Here is a 21,591-nt window from a genome sequence, read left to right on the forward strand (position 1 = left end):
TTGAGTATCCTGTAGAACAGCAATTAACCTAGGTAAGTCAGCACTTTGGGCAGCTTCGCTTGACAGGCTAATGCACTATGAGGGTGAGATATGAGGTCAATTTCCCTGTGCACACCTCTCAGCCTCTCAGCAGTGTGGGCTCTTGAAAAGTTGATTAGATAGAATGAAAGCTGAAAATGTGTTGCTGGAAAATCCTGAAGATTCCTGAAGAAGGGCTCATGCCCGAAACGTCGATTCTCTTGCTCCTTGGATGCTGCCTGACCTGCTGCGCTTTTCCAGCAATACATTTTCAGCTCTGATCTCCAGCATCTGCAGTCCTCACTTTCTCCTAGCTAGAATGAAAGTTTGCCTCTAGAAATTTTTGGAATCATCACTCAGTCCCTGGTCTCTCTCACAAGCAGGGTGTAAACATGTATGATTTGTGCAGGGTAGACACTACCACAGTCTCTACACATCGCTTGTAGTCTCACCGTTGCCCAAAGTAAAGTGCAACACCTTGGTTGCAGTGAACTTCATAATTCAAGCATCCATGGTGTCTGAAGCTATCTGCAATCAAAGAATCAGTTGCTTAAGAGAGATAAGCAATATTTGACCATTATAAGTTCTTTCATCCTTGGAATCTCCTTTCAAGTGGATCTGAATTCACCAGCTCCCTTCAGCCCATCAAATCTGCTCCACCAGTCAATGAGATTATGATTGATCTGATAATCCTCAACTCAACTTGAGTGCAAGGGAACATATAGTTTAAAAACAACAAGGTTATTTATAATGATGTGTCATCGATATCATCATTGCAATGTTCATTCAGCTAGTTTTTTTTTCTTCCTTTCTCTCCCACTATATCTAAGTGCAGTCCTGAATCCCGGAGCTGGGATAGAAGAAGCTTGCTCTGGTCGATAGTCCTGTTGGCCTGGTTGTCCCTAAGAGCATTGGTCCCAGAGGGCCCAGATCTGTTGAGTACACCTTCAAAAGTGGAAATGAAGCAGAGGATCAGCAGCATTTTCTTTTATGGTAGATGTTCAATGTGTATTGCTAGTGTCTGCATAAGAGAAAAGAGGGAAATAGTTCTTTAAAAAGGATAATAGCTTGTGCTGGTGTTAATGTGGGAGCAGTGTAACTTTCACTGCGTTGGTTGCCCATCGTGGTCTCCATGAGTGGTCATGCTCTACTCCAGCCAAAATCAAGTACAGGATGAGGAGCCTTAAGACTGCCATCGCTGGTTTTCACTTTCTGCTTGGTTTGGACACTTTTTTCCTTCAGACAAAAGAAGCTTTGGGTAAGGCAGAAGTGAATGAGAGAGTCATCAGTGGTGATAAAGGGGTAGGAAAGATGTGTCCCCAGAGAGCAGGCTGCGCAGAGGGAATAAAAGATCAGTAATTTGGGAGAATGAGATGGGTGAGAGCCACTGGATGGACAGGCCGCATGCCACTGTAAATGCTGTAATCCATGGGCTTTGGTGAGACGCAAGTGCAGTGACAAGAGTGAGTGGTGGCGCTGTGAGTGTGGGGCAGCAGAGAGAAGATAGTGGCACTTATCCTTGCAGAGCATAAAAGATCACTTAGCTTCTTTCTGCACTGCTAGACATATCCTTTCACCCAGAACATGCACTGCATAAACCTATTTTGGTATAGGCTGGCTGAGCCTGGTGTGTGTCCTCCTTTGCTGATCAGAAGAAAAAAAGCACTACAGTACTCCTCTTTTCACCACCTCATCCACCAGCATCTGCAAATCCCTGTCGGCAAACCATGGAGCTAATTTACTTTCCTGCGCCATTTATTTTCAGAAAATGATGCTGGACCACAGTTTGAATGTTGTGTCTGACTTGCAACGTATGAAGTGGTGTGCAGCTAGAGTTTTAATAGGATGCCAGAGGCATGAACTTCACAAGTTCCCAGCAGTGGCAACACTTGCACCTCTCTTGCTGTGTATCAACACAAGACAGGTGTCAAAAAGATTAGCTGCATAATTAATAAGCAGAAGAGCAGAAGATTCCATGAAAAAATTTGACATAGTCAATGGTAAACTTGCCTCGAAAAGACATTTTGCCCAACAAAAAGGGAAAACTTAACTCAATATTTCAGTATCTAAGACCATAAGATGTAAAAGCAGAAGTAGATCATTCAGCCCATCGAGTCTGCTTCTTTATTCAATGAGATCATAATTGATCTGATAACCCTCAACTCCACTTTCCTTGCCTTTCTCAATAACCCTTGTTTCACTTACTGATTTAAAATCTATTTAAATATGCTTAACAACCAAGCTTTGACAGCCCTCATGGATCCATATGTAGAGGCCGTTTGGCCCACTGAGTCTGTACCACCAAAAATGCACTATACTTACACTATTTCTAGTTTCCAGCAGAAGGCCCCAAGTCTTGAATATTATGAACTTTAAGTGTTCATCCAAAAATTTTTTTAAGGTTATGAGAAGACCCATCTTAACTACCCTACCAGGCAGTGCATTTCAGACTCCCATCATCTTCTGGATGAAAACATTTATCCTCAAATTCCCCCCTAAACCTTACATCTTTCACCTTAAAATTATGCCCCTTGTTCTTGACCCTTCAACTAAGTGGAACAGCTGCTTTCTGTCTATGTCCTCATAACTTTATACACCTTTATCAAGTCTTCTCTCAACTTGCTCTGCTCCAAAGAAAACAACCCAAATTTATTCAACCTCTCTTTGCAGCCAAGATGCCCATTCCATGCAACATTCCTGCAAATCTCCTCTACACCATCTCCCATTACATCCTACCTATATACTGCTGTGACCATAATTGTACACAGCACTCCAGCTGTGGCCTAAACAAAGTACAGCTCCAACATATCCTCTCTGCCCTTATATCTATGCCTTGATTGATAAAGCTATGTGTGAGATATAACTTCTTAACTATCCTTTTAACCTGTTCTGCTGAATTCAGGGATCTCTAGACAAGCACCTCAAGATCCCCATGCCGAAAAGTTTCCCACTGTCCTGCCATTTATGGAGTACTCCTTTGTCTTGTCTCTTCTTCCAAAGTGCATCATCTCACACTTATCAGGATAAATTTCCATTTGCCACTGATCTGCCCAGCTGATCAATCTGTCTACAATCTCTTGTATCCTAAAATCTTCTATATCACTGTCACATACCCAGCCAAACTTTTACATACTTACACATTCTCATCTACATCATATAGCACAAGCAATAAGGGATTCAGCACTGACCCTATGGTATGCAATTGGACAGTGGCCTCCAGAACACACAAAAAGCCTTCTATCACCACCATCTCCTGCCACTAAGCTAACTTTGGATCCAGCTTGCTAGGTTACCCTGGATCCCACTTGTTTTGACCTTCTTTAAAATACTTTAAAAATAAAAAGAAGTATTTGGGCATCTTTGCTAGCATACTGAAAATTTTAAGATCTTGGTCTCTTCTTGCATTTTCGTAGGCCAGGAGAGATAACATTGGTTACTTTCACTAGCTGGAAAGTGACATCAGAAATATCACTGACACCATGGCCCATACGAGCAATACCAGCGACCAGAACTGCCTTATTTTGTACAATGAAATTCAAGCAGTTGTCATCAGGAACAAAAGCCATGATTTTCTTGCCATTCTTAGTAAGTTGGAGTTGAACACACTTTTTGATGGCAGAATTGGAGTGCTTAGCCTCAACACTAACTTTTGCCAACACTAGTCCTTTGGCATGGGAGGCACCACTGAATGGGTTGACCTTCAGGGCAGTTCCTAAGTGGGCTTTTTTGTATTGCTTACATGCCATTTCTGATCACACTGAAGGTTATGCAACTCTTTGGCTGTTTGATGAATATGGCATTTATCCATGGTGGCAGATTCGGTCTTGCAGCAAAAAAGGACGTTGTTGAAGGCTTTCCGAAAATCCATAAAACCTACATCAACTGCACTCCCCTCATCAACCAGTTGTGTCACTCTGTCTAAAACTTCAAACAGCGGATTGAAAATGTTAACTCAGTTTCCCTCTTCACAGATGAAGCCAGACCAGCTGTGTTTCCCCAGGCCTTTGTTTTTATTTAAAAAATAATTCTGGATTATTGATGAGCTGTTAATAGTGTTGGCACATTTTTCAATGCCATCACGTCACCTTCAGTACAAAAGTTGCGAATTCCACAAGCAGAATATTATCAGGAGCAGATTTTTTCTGGCAGCAGAGGGAATGTACACTTCAGGAGTCCTTCAGACGTCCCTCTGTGGTAAAGAACTCCATAGATTTAGAAGCCTCAGATATGGAATTCCTCAATTCTATCTTAAATGTGCAAATCCTGATTAGAAGATTATGCTCTCTAGTCCAAACTCTCTCACAGAGGCAAAACAAAGGTATGGGTGTAGGTTTGCTCGCTGAGCTGGAAGGTTCATTTCCAGACGTTTCGTCACCCTACGAGTTAACATCTTCAGTGGGTCTCCGGGCGAAGCACTGTTGATATTTATATGTTTGAGTTTCTTTGGGTTGGTGATGTCATTTCCTGCGGTGTTGTCATTTCCTATTATTTATCTCTGAGGGTGGTAGATAGGGTCTAACTCAATGTGTTTGTTGATAAGAGTTCTGGTTGGAATGCCATGCTTCTAGGAATTCTCGTGCATGTCTCTGTTTGGCTTGTCTGAGAATGATGTGTTGTCCCAGTCAAAGTAGTGTCTTTCCTCATCTGTATGTAAGGATACTAGTGAGGGAGGGTCATGTCGTTTTGTGGCTAGTAGATGTTCATGTATCCTGGTGGCTGGTTTTCTGCCTGTTTGTCCAATGTTGTGTTTGTTACAGTCCTTGCACGGTATTTTGTAAATGACATTAGTTTTGCTTGTTGTTTGTAGAGGGTCTTTCAAGTTCATTAGCTGCTGGTTTAGTGTGTTGGTGGGTTTGTGGGCTACCATGACGCCAAGGGTTCTGAGTATTATGGTAGCCAAGGGGTGACGAAACGTCTGGAAATTAACCTTCCAGCTCAGCAAGCAAACCTACATCCAGAACCTCAACCTGAGCTAAAACTCTTCTCAAACCTCACTAGGAAAGCAAAGGTTCTACATCTATACTATCAAGTCCTCTAAAAATCTTTTATATTTCAATAAGGTCACCTACCATTTTTCTAAATTACAAGCCCAACATTCTCACCCTCCCCTCATAAGATGGTCCCTCCTTCCCTGATAAAAGTAAAATACTGCAGATGCTGGAAATCTGAAACAAACACAGAAAATCTCAGATCTGGCAGCACCAGTGAGGACAGAAACAGAGTTAAAATTTTGACTCCAATAAGAGTCAACTTTTACTGGACTGTTTCCAGTGCTAGTACATTTTACATAAGATAAGGGGGCCCAAACTGTTCACGTTGTGGGCTGACAAATGCCTTGTATAGTTTTCGCTAAGCTTCCTTACTTTTACGCTCCATTCCTTATGAAATAAAGGCCAATATTTCACTTGACCTTCCCTATTATCTGCTGAATTTGGGTGGCAGTTTTTTGCAGTTCACAGACAAGGACTCCTAAATCCCTCTATTCTGTAGTTTTCTGCAGTCTTTCTCCATTGAAGTAATATTTAACTTTTAGTGTTCTTCCTGCCAAAGTGCATACCCTCATATTTTCCCACATTATATTCGATCTGCCAAGTATTTGCCCATTCACTTAATTATATCCCTGTGCAGACTATTTGTGTCACTCTCATCCACAAACTTACCGATAGTACATTCATTTTCCTCATTCAAGTTGTTAATATATATTGTAAGTAGTTGTGGTTCCAGCACTGATTCTGGTGGTACACCTCTAGTTACAGGTTGCTATCTTGAAAATAACCCCTTTATGCCAACTTTTGGTCTTCTATTAATTAGCCAATCCAATATCTATGATAACATACCGTCCCCACTAACAAGGGCTTATTGTACTAAGTAGCCTAATGTGTCGTACAACTTACAACAGTGCATCACATGGCTCTGAATTCCAACAGCAGCAGTAGAATTATATTCAAACAAAATCTGTAACTGCATTTGTCTGTGTATATGTCATACATCTTATTTATGATCTGCTAATCCTCAACATCTTGTTGTAGTCAGTGCAGCTATCAGCACACTTTCTCGCAAGTCTTTTAACTCGTCACTTCCTACTTCCTCACTAGCAATTATAACATCCCTACCACTGCCCTTCTTGTCATTGAATCATATGGAGTTAATCTAGTCACTAATTCATGTCCTGTTAATTTGCTCCAGCATGCCGGACCTCTGCAGGTGGTAGGAGACATGAAACTTCTCTTTTATGCCTAGCCACTTAACAAACTTTCTTAATCGCTCACTCCATGCAATGTATCCCTGATCTAATTCTGTCTGTATTCCTCACATACACATTACCTCACTCAATACTATTCTCTTAGAAATCATTGCCAGTTCTTACCTAATGGCATTTAGGCACAAATACTTTGACTTCCAAGTGAATGAATTTAAAAGATTCTATATTTCTCTTTCCAATAAATCAATTCCAACTTTTGGTGTTCCTATTATAGTTCCCAAATTTTAAATGTTCCAATCCAAACTTCATCACAGATGCTTGTCTTATTTGCAATCTTCTTTCACTATGACCTATATTAATGCCATACTAATATATTTAATCAAACCATACAGTAACAGATTCCAAGTTCTCAAAATAAGACATGCATACTGTTTCTATCATTATTACCATTCTATTTCATTCACAAGTCTTAGAAAACTTCTACTATCCAGTAAAATATTTATAAAATCAAACATTCCTATTTGATTCCAAACATCAACATTCCTTACAAGTTCACTGAAGCATCTCAGGTTTCCAAAAGTAACTTATTAAAATTCCTTTAGAAATTTCACATCTCAAAAATATTTCAGATTCAAACTATCAGGGTCCCTCTAATATCTCCTTTTCCAAACTTGTTGCTTCCATATAAATTTCCTTTGTGAGTCCATTCTTGTTTTTGTTGTTATGATTCCTGGCTGCATTCTAGGAACAAATTGTGAATTTGTGGATAACTTTGGCCTCATGGCTAATAGCTGATGCTCAACAAGCATGATGGGAAGTTGTACTGACTTCACAAAGACATTGAGTCAGCCTGTTGTAAAAAAGGGAAATGCTGACCAAAACAAATGCCTGGTGCTAAGAGTGGAAACGGATTCCTCTTTACACTCCTCTTGGACAATGTGTACAGACCTACAAGGGTCTTGGCCAAGGGTGCATGACATCAAGCAGTCTGGAGGACTAGGAGAAAACATACTAAAAAAGACAGGCACATCAACAGTATCAACTCGAGATGCATCATCGCAAAGAAAAGACCCGAGTGTGGAACTCAGAAAAGAATAGATTCAAACCTGGCCAGTTTGCCACATATGGGTAGTATCTAGATTCTACTTATACAATTAGATAATATGTAGATTGCATGCTCACTAAGAACTAAAAAGAGTTATTGATAAACTGAAAGTTGTCTAAGATTCTAATTTGGCAGACCTTTATCTGTCACTAAAGTAAAGACCCTAGTGAAAGAGGGGTCAAAACAATGGAGGAATCTTTCTCCAAACATAAGTCAGCCCACCAGCACAATCTTCATTTTCCATTTGCTTTTGCTATTACTGACAATCTGACTGAAGACTTCACTCTTAACTAAGTACAGCTGACTCAACCTTTTCAGCTACACCTTTTGTCTATTCTTATAGGAACGTGGTGATTTAATGTGAAGTCCTCCACATGGCTTGAGTGATCAAGGCTAGACTCTGAAAGGCAAAACCATTAATTTAAATTTGATAACAGGAACTAGGTTATAACCAGTTTATGGTGCTCCTGGTTTCTTGCTGTGGCACCAACACTGACACAGTTCTTGAAACTTGTTTAAAAACACAAAAATAAAATCCAATTTACCTCTGGTTAGACAACCTATGGGCTAACATATGTCCAAACATCTACTAATATGGAAGATGTACGGTAAACCTGAAAGAAAACTAATCAGCAGAGAGGGTGAACTCATTACTGATTAGAGAAGGGGCAAAGGCCAAGACATTAAGTGACATCATGTCCTAATTTTACATGCTTTATTTCAAATAATGGGGAATCTTCTTCCATTTCTAAATTTTCACTTATTTTGGTATTTTCTGTCTGTAAATCAATATCCAATTACAGTGTTAGCATGATTAGAAGTCTTTCTCCTTGTGTTACATACTTGGTAATGTAAGGCTTAAACTAAACAGCATGATAGACCTTGTTTTTTTTAAAAAAGTTGGAACAACATAAACAGCTTGAATGAGTGGTGTCAAGCTCCCACAGAAATAGGACTTTTGGTTTTAGCTTTCTGCAGTTGCTGGGGTCTTGAAGCTGGATGTGAAAGCTCTTATTCATCTCTCTGTTACAGCTCAAAGCTTCAGTTCCCTTCCTGCTGCTGGAATTGTATGTGAAACAACCTATTTTACTGAATTTGCCTTTGCCAAAAGGTGTGTTTATGGGATGTTAATATATTGCAGCAGTTGATCAATAGTTGTTAATGTATATTATTTTGTTAAGCAGCTCAATAGAGTTAAAGTTAAGCCAATTCTTTTCTTTTTATTTCATCTGTAAAGCTTGATTTGCTGAAAGTTGAGTAGTTTCTCAATAGAATTTTATCTGGAATGCAAAGCCTTACACTTACCTTTAAAATAAGTAAAGCTTAGGGTCAAGGCTATTTTCTTAATAGATTTGGAGGGGTTTGATCTGATTCATAGCACCATGTATACCTAAAAATGGTGTCAACATGGTGAAGCTACTCAAATAAGGAGCAGTTGGATGCGAAAAAGATAAGCAGCAAGTGATGGACAGACCATATAAATTCCAAAACCAACATTTCAAATTTGACCTCTGCCTCCTCTATTGGATGATACTGCACAAATATCTTCATTCTCAATAACTTACCTGGAGGAAATCCACATAGACAAGGAGAGAACGTGCAAATTGCACATAGGCTGTCACCCGAGGTTGGAACCAAGCCCATGTCCCTGACGCTGTGAGGCTGCAGTACTAACTGCTAACCCATCGTGATGTCTAGTGTAGTATGCCTTGAAGTGAAAATAAAACAATGAGATTGAAATTGAAAGGAAAAACAATGAAATGGAGAGTAACTAATCATGGTTGCCCACTGAAATAACTCCACAGATACCAATATTCCATCACCAAGTCACCCTTTATTTACACATGAACATTTTTTGAATCTAATACTGCCTCATTCGGAATCAGGTACTAGTGTGTCAGTATCTCTGACACTCATTTTTTTTAATATATATGTCAGCTAGGGCTCCCTGATTGGCCCAGATTAACAGCCCTAATCAGGGAATTCATATTCTGAGGTCCAGTTGGCTGACCCCTTTCCAAACATTACATTGCTCACCATCCGTGGATATAGGTGGTGTTTTCTCTCGGACAGCCTCCTGGGACTTTTTATCACCGGATCAAGCCATTTCTGTGATTCTTACACCAAGCTTCATCCCCTGTAGCAAACTGTCTCTCTTGCTTGGCAGATTCTTATGTCTGGCACTGGAGTTCCTACTGCCATTTCACCCCCCCCCCACAGGTCAGGGAGATCAAACTTAACCCGTTTGGAGTATTCTTTCCATTAGCAACTCTACCGGTGCTACCCTTGTAGTGTGCGATGTGGCACCCTGTAGTGTACCCCTGTGCATGTGCGATGGTCCTATACTCAAATAGGATCATGGCAGTTTGGTATGTAATGGGGCTATAGGCTTTTTTTTTCAAACCAGCCTTCAAACTTTAGACAGCTCTTTTTGCCAGGCCATTGGATGATGGGTAATACAGAGCTGTCCTCATATACCAAACACCATTCAACTTTAAGAAATAACCAAATGCCCTTCTAGTAAACGAAAACCTGTTAACTGTGGCCAACACTTCCAGGACTCTGCATAGAAATAAAATGTGCACAAGCTTTTCTATCATCATCCCCATGATTGACAAATGAACCTAGTGCATGTCCAACCATTTTGAGCGGGCATCCACAATGACTAAGAATATTGAATCCAAAAAAGGATCTGCATAATCAATATGCAACGGAGTCAGATGTTTAACCTGCCATTCCCACAGATGTGTGGGACCTCGGGCATAATTTTTGAGCTTGTTGACACCTTAAGCACTGTCCCACAAATGCAGCTATGTCTGCATCTAAGCCTGGTCAACAGACATAACTCCATCCTCACCAACATCTTAATTGTAGAGATTCCTTGGATGATTCTGGTGAAATTCAGACAGTAATTGATGGCAACCTTCACTCTGGACAATCACTCTGGCTCCCCATAATAATATGCAGTCCTCTATCATGAGCTGGTCTCTCGAGGTCCAAAAAGGTTTCAATTCTTGTCGTGCCTGTCGTTTGGTTTTCCCCATCAATACCAGTTGTTTCAGTTTTGAAAGGACTGGGTCTTTCTGTATCCAAAGTCTAATATTGTCAGTTGTGACAGGAGCATGTCCAGAAAATTTAATATTACAGATTCTTCCACTGGTACCACTGGTGCTGTATCTGCAAATGGGAGGCGGCTCAAGACATCTGCATTCACTACTCAGCCTCCCAGATGGCGTTCAAAACTTGTAATTGTAGGCACTTCATATTTGAGCCTACCACTGAATGCAGCCTAAAGCTATAGCCAGTATTGCCTTGTCATCTTTATGCAGACCTAGAGAAATGTGAGGTCTGTTATTATCACAACTTTTCACCCAGAGTATTGGTGGAACTTCCTGACTCCAAATATGACCACCAATCTTCTTTTGCTTACCTGGATACATTTAAGCTCTGCATAGCCAAAATCTTGGTTGCATGAGCCAATATGACTTTGATGCCATACAGGGATGCATTGCATGTCAATACCAGAACTTTACTGTGAATGATACTGTGCCGACACTTTAGAGGACGATAGCAGTTTCTTTACTTCATTGAAATCTAGAGTTTGTCTATGCAACTATTTCCAAGGTTGACCCTTTATTCAGGATTAATGCAAAGGTGTCAGGATGGATGCCAGGTTGTCTATGAACTTTCCATAATAATTTACTACCCCAAGATATTATCGAACCTCCTGGACAAAAGTGGGAGCCAGGACACCTTTGATCGCCCTCATTTTATCTTCCAACTCATGTAACCCGGTCTTGTCGACTCTAAACCTCAAGCAGGTCACTTTTTTTGGGGGGAGGGGGGGATCTTGAACACACATTCATCCTTCTCAGGCATACATGTGCCTTGGAAAAATGCCTTACAACTACATCCAAGTTCTCTAATTCAGTCTTACTATTTCCCCGTTAAAGCTTCTTTAAAGATTCACCAACAATCTTCCCAGATCATGAAGAATCTTTTAACTGCTTGGTTGAGGTGTGGCTTTGTTTTGGGGTTTTGCTGTGGGTACTTCAAGTGTCCCTCTAATCAGGATATGTCCAGGGTGAGCTGAAGCAATTGCTTGCACTCAAATGGTCACTTCTATTGGAATACCCTGCAACTGATATGCTCCATTTGCCACATTTTCCAAAGATAAAGCCAGTTGTAGCGGCTGGTTGAAGTCCAGTTAGACTTCAGCTAGTAGGCATTTTTGCATAGTTACATCATTGCCTGGTATGTGGAATCAGTCTCTAAGCATCTCATTAAGGGTTTAACCAAAGTCACAGACTTCTGCCAGTCACTTAAACATAGTCAAAAATCTCAATATAGATTCCCCTGGTTCTCAAATTGCCAAGTAAAAGTGATAGCATCTCACAATTAGAGGTGGCTTAGGGTAGCAATATTCCTAAACTAAGCCCATCAATTCTTGAAAGGTTTTAGTATCTGGTGCCTCAGAAAAAATTAGGCACCTCAAGACAGAAAAAGCTGCAGCTCCAAGGCTGTCAGGAGAATTAGTCTTTTTTTTATTGCCAAAATGTCATCTGCTTGGAAAAAATAACACGTTTTCCACATACTGGGCCCAGTACTCAACAGCAGGGTCAATTGAATCAAGTTCCTCAAACAAAGGCATGATGTAAAAATGCTTACCATAACTTAAAGATGGTTGTTGCCAGCACGTTTCTTCAGGATCGTGCTTTATTCTCATCACCACTAAAATAAATTCACAAAGACCAGTATCCTGTCACCAAGTCACCCTTTATTTAGGCATGATCAGTATCTCTGACAATCACCCATTTTATATGTTAGCCAGAGCTCCCTGACTGGACCAGATTAACAGCCCTAATCAGGGAACTCATATTGTATGAGGTCCAGCAGGCTGGCCTCTTTACAATCACAACATCCTCAGCAGGAATTCCCATGTTCATAACTCCATTGCTTCTCTTGACTCTTTATTGCCATGTGTCAAACCGCTTGTGGGGCAGGGGCAGAAAGACATTCTTCATTAAAATAGTAATACATAGGACAAATTCCCATGTAAAAGTAATTGTGACAACAAATCTGAAATAATTCAAGAAATAATAGGATGCTTTCATGGACAAGATGTAGAATGCAGTTAGATAAATAAATTAAGGTGGACTGAATGGATCGGTTGGGAGACAGTTAGAGGCAATGCAGAATTTACAAGAGCAAAAGGATGTGATGGATGGCAGTTGTAGGAAGGGGGACAAGTCGCAGATACAGTCACATAGATGGGTTAACTCGAGAAAAGGTAATAGAGGTGGGCAGGTAGTGCAGGAGTCTGTTGTGGCTATCCCCATTTCAAACAAGTATGCTGTTTTGGAAAATATAGGGGATGATGGACTCTCAGGGGAACATAGCACAAACAGCCAAGATTCTGGTATTGGAACTGGCTCTAATGCAATGAGGTGTACGTCGGGTTCCAAGAGATTAAATGTGTTAGGAGACCATCTAGTCTGAGGTACAGAGAAACACTTCTGTGGCCAGCAGCGAAAAATCAGAATGGTGTGTTGCTTCACTGGTGCCAGAATCAAGGATGTCTCAGGGAGGGTGCACAATGTTCTCAAGGGGGAAGAGAGGCCCACAGGAGATCATTGTACACATTGGAACCAATGACATAGGAAGGGAAAAGGTTGAGACTCTGAAGGAGATTACAGAGAGTTAGGCAGAAATTTAAAATGGAGGTCCTTGACAGTAGTAATATTTGGATCATTCCTGATGCAATGAGCTAGTGAGGGCAGGAATAGGAGGAGAGAGTAGATGACTGCATGGCTGAGGAGCTGGTGTACAGGAAAAGGATTCACATTTTTGGATCATTGGCAGCTATTTTGGGGTAGAGGTGATCTGTACAAAAAGGATAGATTGCACCTAAATTGGAAGGGCAGGGAGCTATGCTAGAGCTGCTCAGGAGGATTTAAACTAGTAAGATGGTGGTGGTGGTTGGGGGGGGGGGGGGGGGGGGGGGGCAGGGAGATAGTGAGGAAAGTGATCAATCTGAGACTCAAACATTCAGGGCAGGCAGGGACAAAGCAAAGAACAAGGTAGGACTGATAAATTAAACTGCATTTATTTCAATGCAAGGGGCCTAACAGGGAAGGCAGATTAACTCAGGGCATGGTTAGGAACATGGGTCTGGGATATCATAGCAATTACAGAAACATGGCTCAGGGATGGACAAGACGGGCAGCTTAATGTTCCACGATACAAATACTACAGAAATGATAGACAGGGAGACAACAGAGGAAGGGGAGTGGTGTTTTTGATAAGGGATAGCACTACAGCTGTACTGAGGGAGGATATTCCTGGAAATACATCCAAGGAAGTTATTTGGGTGGAACTGAGAAATAATACAATCTTATTGGGATTGTATTATAGACCCCCCCCCCACAACCGCCTTAATAGTCAGAAGGAAATTGAGAAACAAATTTGTAAGGAGATTTCAGTTAACTGTAAGAATAATAGCGTGGTTATGGTAGGGGATTTTAACTTTCCAAACATAGACTAGGACTGCCATAGTGTTAAGGGTTTAGATGGAGAGGAATTTGTTAAGTATGTACATGAAAATTTTCTGATTCAGTATGTGGATGTACCTACCTTGAGAAAGTGCAAAACTTGACCTACTCTTGGGAAATGAGGCAGCAGGTGACTGAGGTGTCAGTGGGGGAGCAGTTTGCAGCCAGCAACCTTAATTCTATTAGTTTTAAAATCGTGATGAAAAGGATAAACCAGATCTAAAAGTTGATGTTCTAAATTGGAAAAAGGCCAACTTTGACCGGATTAGGCAAGAACTTTCAAAAGCTGATTGGGGTCAGATGTTGGCAGGTAAAGGGACGGCTGAAAAATGGGAAGCCTTCAGAAATTAGATAACGAGAGTCCAGAGAAAGTATATTCCTGTTAGGGTGAAAGGGAAGGCTGGTAGGTAAAGGGAATGTGAGATGACTAAAGAAATTAGGGTATGGTTAAGAAGAAGAAGGAAGTATATGTCAGTTATAGACAGGATAGATCAAGTGAATCCTTATAAGAGTATAAAGGCAGTAGGAGTATACTTGAGAGGGAAATCCGGAGGGCAAAAAGGGGACATGATATAGCTTTGGCAAATAGGGTTAATCGAAAGTGTTTTTACAAATACATTTAGGAGAAAAGAGTAACTAGAAAGAGATTAGGGCCTCTCAAAGATCAGCAAGGCAGCCTTTGTGTGGAGCTGCAGGAGATGGGGGAGATACTAAATAACTATTTTGCATCAGTATTTACTGTGGTAAAGGGCATGGAAGATACAGAATGTAGGGAAATAGATGGTAACATCTTTTAAAATGTCCATATTACAGAGGAGGAAGTGAAACACATTAAAGTGGATAAATACCCAGGACCTGATCAGGTACACCCTAGAACTCTGTGGGAAGCTATGGAAAGGATTTCTGGGCCTCTTGCTGGGATATTTGTATCATCAATAGTCACAGGTGAGGTGCCGGACGACTGGAGGTTGGCTAACGTGATGCGACTGTTTAAGAAGGGTGGTAAGGACAAGCCAGGGAAATGTAGGGCCTGACGTCGGTGGTGGGCAAGTTGTTGAAGGGAATCCTGAGGGACAGGTTGTACATGTATTTGGAAAGGCAAGGACTGATTAAGGATAGTCAACATGGCTTTGTGTGTAGAAAATCATGTCTCACAAACTTAATTGAGTTTTTTGAAAAAGTAACAAAGAGGATTGATGAGGGCAGAGTGATAGACGTGATGTATATGGACTTCAGTAAGGCGTTCGACAATGTTCCCAATGGGAGGCTGGTTAGCAAGGTTAGATCTCATGGAATACAGGGAGAACTAGCTATTTGGATGGAGAACTAACCATTTGGATACAGAACTGGCTCAAAGGTAGAAGACAGAGGGTAGTGGTGGAGGGTTGTTTTTCAGAATGGAAAACTGTGACCAGTGGAGTGCCACAAGGATTGGTGCTGGGCCCACTACTTTTCATCATTTACATAAATGATTTGGATGTGAGCATAAGATGTATAGTTAGTAAGTTTGCAGATGACACCAAAATTGGAGGTGTAGTGGACAGTGAAGAAGGTTACCTCAGAGTACAATGGGATCTTGATCAGTTGGGCCAATGGGCTGAGAAGTGGCAGACGGAGTTTCATTCAGATAAATGAGAGGTGCTGCATTTTGGGAAAGCAAATCTTTGCAGGACTTATACACTTAATGGTAAGGTCATAGTGAGTGTTGCTGAACAAAGAGACCTTTGAGTGCAGGTTCACAGTTCTTTGAAAGTAGAGTTGCAGGTAGATAGGATAGTCAAAAAGGCATTTGGTATGCTTTCCTGTATCAGTCAGAGTATTGAGTACTGGAGTTGGGTGGTCATGTTGCGGTTGTAGAGGACAGTGGTTAGGCCACTGTTGGAATATTGCGTGCAATTCTGGTCTCCTTCCTATCGGAAGGATGTTGTTACAAGGATGTTGCCAGGGTTGGAGGATTTGAGTTATAGTGAGAGGTTGAAAAGGCTAGGGCTATTTTCCCTGGAGTGTCGGAGGCTGAGGGGCGACCTTATAGAGGTTTATAAAATCATGAGGGGCGTGGATAGGATAAACAGACAAAATATTTTACCTGGAGTGGGGGAGTCCAGAACTAGAGGGCATAGTTTAGAGTGAGAGGGGAAAGATATAAAACAGACCTAAGGGGCAACTTTTTCACACAGAAGGTGGTATGTGTATGGAATGAGCTGCCAGAGGAAGAGGTGGAGACCTGTACAATTACAACATTTGTAATTGTTGTAATTACATCTGGATGGGTACATGAATAGGAAGGGTTTGGAGGGATATGGGCTGGGTGCTGGCAGGTGGGACTAGATGAGTTGGGATATCTGGTCAGCATGAACAAGTTGGTCCGAAGGGTCTGTTTCCATGCTGTACATCTCTATGACACTATGATTCTAAATGACTAATTCCATCGGATAATTGTCATGATGCATAGAATTTGAATACAAGAAAACTCATAACAAAAGATACTCCAAGGGAATGAAAAACCTTTGGGACATTCATATGATGTCATGCAGAGGACAGCTGAAGTATTTTCTCTTTTCAAGCCCTTGTTATACCTTTAATACATCTTTGTTGCTGTTGCTGTGGCTGGAATATTTCCAGAATATCAGGGTAGCAACATAATACAGCACGGAGCCTCACTACATTCCCGTTCTATTTTGCTCCTTCTGCAACTTCAAAATGTTATCATATGTCTCATTATATTCATTAGTATAAATAGATCCGCAGGTTATGAATCTCCTATTAAATTGAAGCTTCTGCGGCACATAGTTAACGTAGTTTTATATAGTAAGGCATGTACAGCTTAGAACAATTTCTACTGCCAAAATTTTAATTACAGCAACCTTACATTTCATCAAACAATGTCAATACATCCTCGGATCTATGTGACTTCAAAAGTTACTGCAGAGAGAAAAAAAAAGTGTACATAGTGAACACAGACAGAATCAAATTAAAAGGCCTTCAGAAACAAAAACAACACTTGGGTAATTGTGCCTACTCCTTAATCAGATTATTCTTTAGTCAAACAAATATGCTTTAACAGTATGATTCTTTTTATTATTACTCCATTGTATTATTTATTGTAACATTAAATTTCTTAGAAATACCCCTGAAAGAATATGGATTATGACCACTCAAGAATTTGATTACTTTGTGATTTTCAATTTACTTAAAATTACAGAAATATCAAACAATCAGACAGTAAGAGACCCAAGTCTGTATGGCCAAAACTATACTAAGTCTACACTAGTCCCACTTTCCAACTCTAGGCCCATAGCCTTGAATGTTATATCATTTCAAGTGCTCATCCAAGTACTCTTCCCACCTCAATGATCCTCCCAAGCAGTGCATTCCACACATCACCCTCTGATGTGTGTCCCCTTGTTGTTAACCCTTCAACTAAGGGGAATAGTTGCTCTGTTTCCATCCTGGCCATGCCCCAGGTAATACACACCTTCCTCATCTTCTCCACTCTAAAGAAAACAACCTGAGGTTAGCCAGCGTCACTTCGTAGCCAAGATGCAACATCTTGGTGAAACCCCTCTGCACCCTCTCCAGTGCAAATGCATTGTTTCTATAATGCAATAACCAGAACAACACACAGCACTCCAGCTGTGGCCTAACCAAAGTTCTGTACAAGTCCAACATTACCTCCATGCTTTTATAATCTATGTCTTAACTGATAAATGTGTGTGTCAAATGCTTTGACAATCATCTTAAACTCCCTGTTGACTTCAGAGATCTGTGGACAAGCACCCAAAATCCCTCAGAGTTTCCAGTGTCCCACATCATCAAGTACTTGCCAACTTGCCATGTTACCTCTTCCAATATGCATTATCTCATACTTAGCCAGGTTAAATTCCATCTGCAATGAGCTGTCCATTTGACTAATCCATTCATACCTTCTTATAACTCAAGACCTTTTTCTTCACTGTCAGTAAAATCTTCATGTCATCCGAAAATGTACATATCATCCTCTACAAATTCTCATATACATGCTTACATATGTCACAAGCAATAAGGGATCCAGCATTGATCTGTTAAATGTTTTCCAAAATAGTTTAACAAAATAAACACAATATGTAGAAACAGCCCATTAAATAAAACACTCACTAGTCCCACTTTCCAACTCTAGGCCCATAGCCTTGAATGTTATATCATTTCAAGTGCTCATCCAAGTACTCTTCCCACCTCAATGATCCTCCCAAGCAGTGCATTCCACACATCACCCTCTGATGTGTGCCCCCTTGTTGTTAACACTTCAACTAAGGGGAATAGTTGCTCTGTTTCCATCCTGGCCATGCCCCACGTAACACTCACTCTACAACCATGTTAAACCTCCAAAAAGGTTGATAACTCACAGAAAATGCTGTATTTATTTGCCTGCTCAAAAGGTTACACCAAGTGTATACAAGAGGATTTGAATCAATGAATAGTCTGCAATAACTGGGATTATATACAATATGATAGCAATGTCCAATTAACAATGCAGGATCGACATATCACCATAACAGCTTTCTGCATAGTTTACTCAATCGGGTTCATCAATGTTCTTTGACAATTCTTGAACCTTGTTAATTCTTACTTGTTATATAAATATATTTCTAATAAATTAATCTTCAACCTTGTCTACATCTATAGATCAGAAGAATGTTCAATTAAATATCTATTGCACTGCATATAATTGCAACCTGTACAATATCTATGTTTGCTGAGCAACAGCTTTACAGCAACATTTCCCCCCTTTCACTATTTGCAATTTGCAAAATCATCTTTCTAGTTACAGATCTGAGTAGGACAAACATTTATCTAAGGAGGTCAGAAGATGACCAGCACCCAAATCTTTGTCAATGTTTTAATACAGCTGATGGAAAGATCTCCAGGGTCATTCAGGGTATACCAGCAACGCAGAAAAATGTCTAGCTAGGATCAAAGAATTGCGTTCATAATCATAATCCGTTCCTTCTTCTCTCAATGGTTACCACTATCTTTTCATTAGTACTTAAATCTAAAGCCTAAATTGTGGGCAGACACTGAAATGTTGGTCAACCAAATTTCCAAGATTAGCGTGAGTTGCAAGTATCATTATCACCAACTGTGAGCAAGTTACTTTGAGAGACAAAAACTTGCATTTTGTTGGTATATTGGTTTGAGGCATTGTGGGGCTGAAATAGAATTTTAGAATTTGAGCAACGTTATCATGACCAGAAAGGCTGAATTACCAAAAGAAGTCAGCACCGGTGCAAAAGTTATTCATGAGAAAATTAAAATTTGCATGTTGTAATTTTAAAAAAGACATTTCATATGTATGCCTTTGAAGATCTAGAACCCCAGGGGGATTCTCTCTGTTCCATGATCAGTCAATAAGCACTCAAATCAGTCTGGTTCTTTCAGACTTCACTCTATTTTTCATACGGCCGGGCACAGAGTGTCCAGAAACACAGTGGCTATACATGACCATGTTCCTCAGAGGAGCTGCACAAATGGCTTAATACAAAGACATTTTTATACTTTCATTAAAGAAGGGTACAGGCCATGATCGCATAGTACATTCAAACAATTACCAATCAATACACGATACTGCTTTATTTGACAGTTACTTAGTCCAATGATAATTCCTGGGAACCAATTTTATCTTCCAACACTCAGGCCACCCTTGTCTCACTAACCGACACATTAAACCTGCATCTGGAGTAATGTCTTATCTGGTTGAGTTATTTCTATGTTTTAAAGGGTGCATTGTCTGCTAATCTCTATTGAAGCAGACCGTGGTTAGTCACTTACGCTGCTATAGAAGAATTGGCAGTTAGTAACTTAAAAGCCATTTTATGTAGCTTTGGTAGAATTATCAATTTGCAGCCTAGAAGCCATTTTGTCATGTTATTTGCATCAACGAGCCATTTTATTGCCACCTCAGTGAGTAAGAGCATCTATTAAGTGGTTGTTCCTGACAACAACTAGTTACCTCAGCCTGTATTCAGGTTTCAGATCCTCACCTTTCACGATAACAGGATATCCAAATGTCCTTTACAACCAATTCTCAATCATATCCTTCAAGGAAGGAAATCTGCCATCCCCACCTAGCCTGGCCTCCATCAGGAGGGAGATGCCCTTCAAGTCCTCAACATTGACTCCAGAACCCATGAGGTCTCATGACTTCAGGTTAAACATGGGCAATGAAACTACTATGTGCCATCCTCCATTGGTTGAGAAATCAGTACTGCTCAATGTTGAACACTGAGGAAGTACTAAGGGTACAAAATGTATTCTAAGTGGGAAACTTCAATGTCAACCACCAGGAGTGACCTGGCAAAGGCACTGCTGATCTAGCTTGTGGGGTCCTAAAGGACATTGCTGCCAGATTGGATCTGTAATAGGTGATGAGGAAACCAACAAGAGGGAAATATATACTAGGCCTCATCCTCACCAATTTGTTTGCTGCAGAAGCATCTGTCCATGACAATATCAGTAAGAGTGACTACCATATAGTCTTTGTGGAGACAAAGTTCCACCTTCACAGTGAGAATACTGTCTATTGTACTGCATGGCACTATCACTGTGCTACATGGGGCAAACTTCAAACAGATCTAGCAACTCACAGGTGGGCATTCATGAGGCACTGTGGGCCATCAACAGTAGTAGAATTGTATTCCAGCACAATCTGCAACCTCATGGTCCACATATCTCCCACTCAACCATTACCATCAAGCCAGGCAATCAATGGTGTGTGCAAGAAGTCATGCAAGGAGTAGCATCAGACATATCTAAAAATGAAGTGTCAATCTTGTGAAGCATCAAACAGGACTACTTGCATGTCAAACAGCATAGCAACAAGTGATAGAGCTAATGATCTCAAAATCAACAGATCAGATCTCAATTCTGCAGTCCTGCAATATCCAATCATGAATAGTGGTGGATAACTAAACAATTTAATGGAAGAGGAGACTCCACAAATACCCAAATCCTCAATTACAGAGGAGTCCAACACAGCAGTGAAAAAGATAAGGCTGAAGCATTCACAGCAATCTTCAGCCAGATGCGCGAAATGGATGATCCATCTCAGCCTCCTCCAATGATCCCCAGCAGCACAGTTGCCTATCTTCAGCCAATTCAATTTATTCTATGTGAAATCAAGAATGGTTTGAGGCACTGGGTACTGCAAAAGACTTTGGACCCTGACAATATTCTGGCAGTAAAACTGAAGATTTGTGCTCCAGTTTTCACCACTCCCCTAGCCAAGCTGCTCCAGTTACAACACCCGAATCTGATCATATGGAAAATTGCCTAGATATGTCTTGTAAACAAAACGTAGGACAACCCCAATCCAGGCAATTACTGTCCGATCAGTCTACTTTCAATTATCAGTAAAGTGATGGAAGGTCCTATCAAGCAGAATGCATTCAGCAATAACTTGTTCACTGACATTCAGTTTGGGTTCTGCCAGGTCACTCAGCTACTGACTTCATTACAGCCTTGGTTCAAACATGGTTAAAAGCATTGAATTCAACAGGTAAAGTGAGATTAACAACCCTTGACATCAAGGCCACATTCAACCAAGGGTGGCATTAAGGAGCCCTAGCAAATGGGAATTGGGAAAAACCCTCCACTAGTTAGAATCATGCCTGATGCATAAGAAGATGTTTGTGATTGCTGGAGGTCAGTAATCTCAATTCCAGGACAACTGTGCAAGAGTT

The 21,591-nt window shown here is 40.7% G+C and overlaps 1 protein-coding gene across 1 annotated transcript; it reads right to left on the reverse strand.

Annotated features, from left to right (window-relative positions):
* Positions 1 to 3,398: 3,398 nt before the first annotated feature.
* On the reverse strand, positions 3,399 to 3,764 carry LOC140496206 (small ribosomal subunit protein uS12-like). Its single transcript, XM_072595704.1, has one exon. It carries the CDS (start codon positions 3,762 to 3,764, stop codon positions 3,399 to 3,401), a length of 366 nt encoding a protein of 121 aa, XP_072451805.1.
* Positions 3,765 to 21,591: the final 17,827 nt, after the last annotated feature.

The sequence above is a fragment of the Chiloscyllium punctatum genome, chromosome 26, assembly GCF_047496795.1.
Source record: "Chiloscyllium punctatum isolate Juve2018m chromosome 26, sChiPun1.3, whole genome shotgun sequence".
NCBI lineage: Eukaryota > Metazoa > Chordata > Chondrichthyes > Orectolobiformes > Hemiscylliidae > Chiloscyllium > Chiloscyllium punctatum.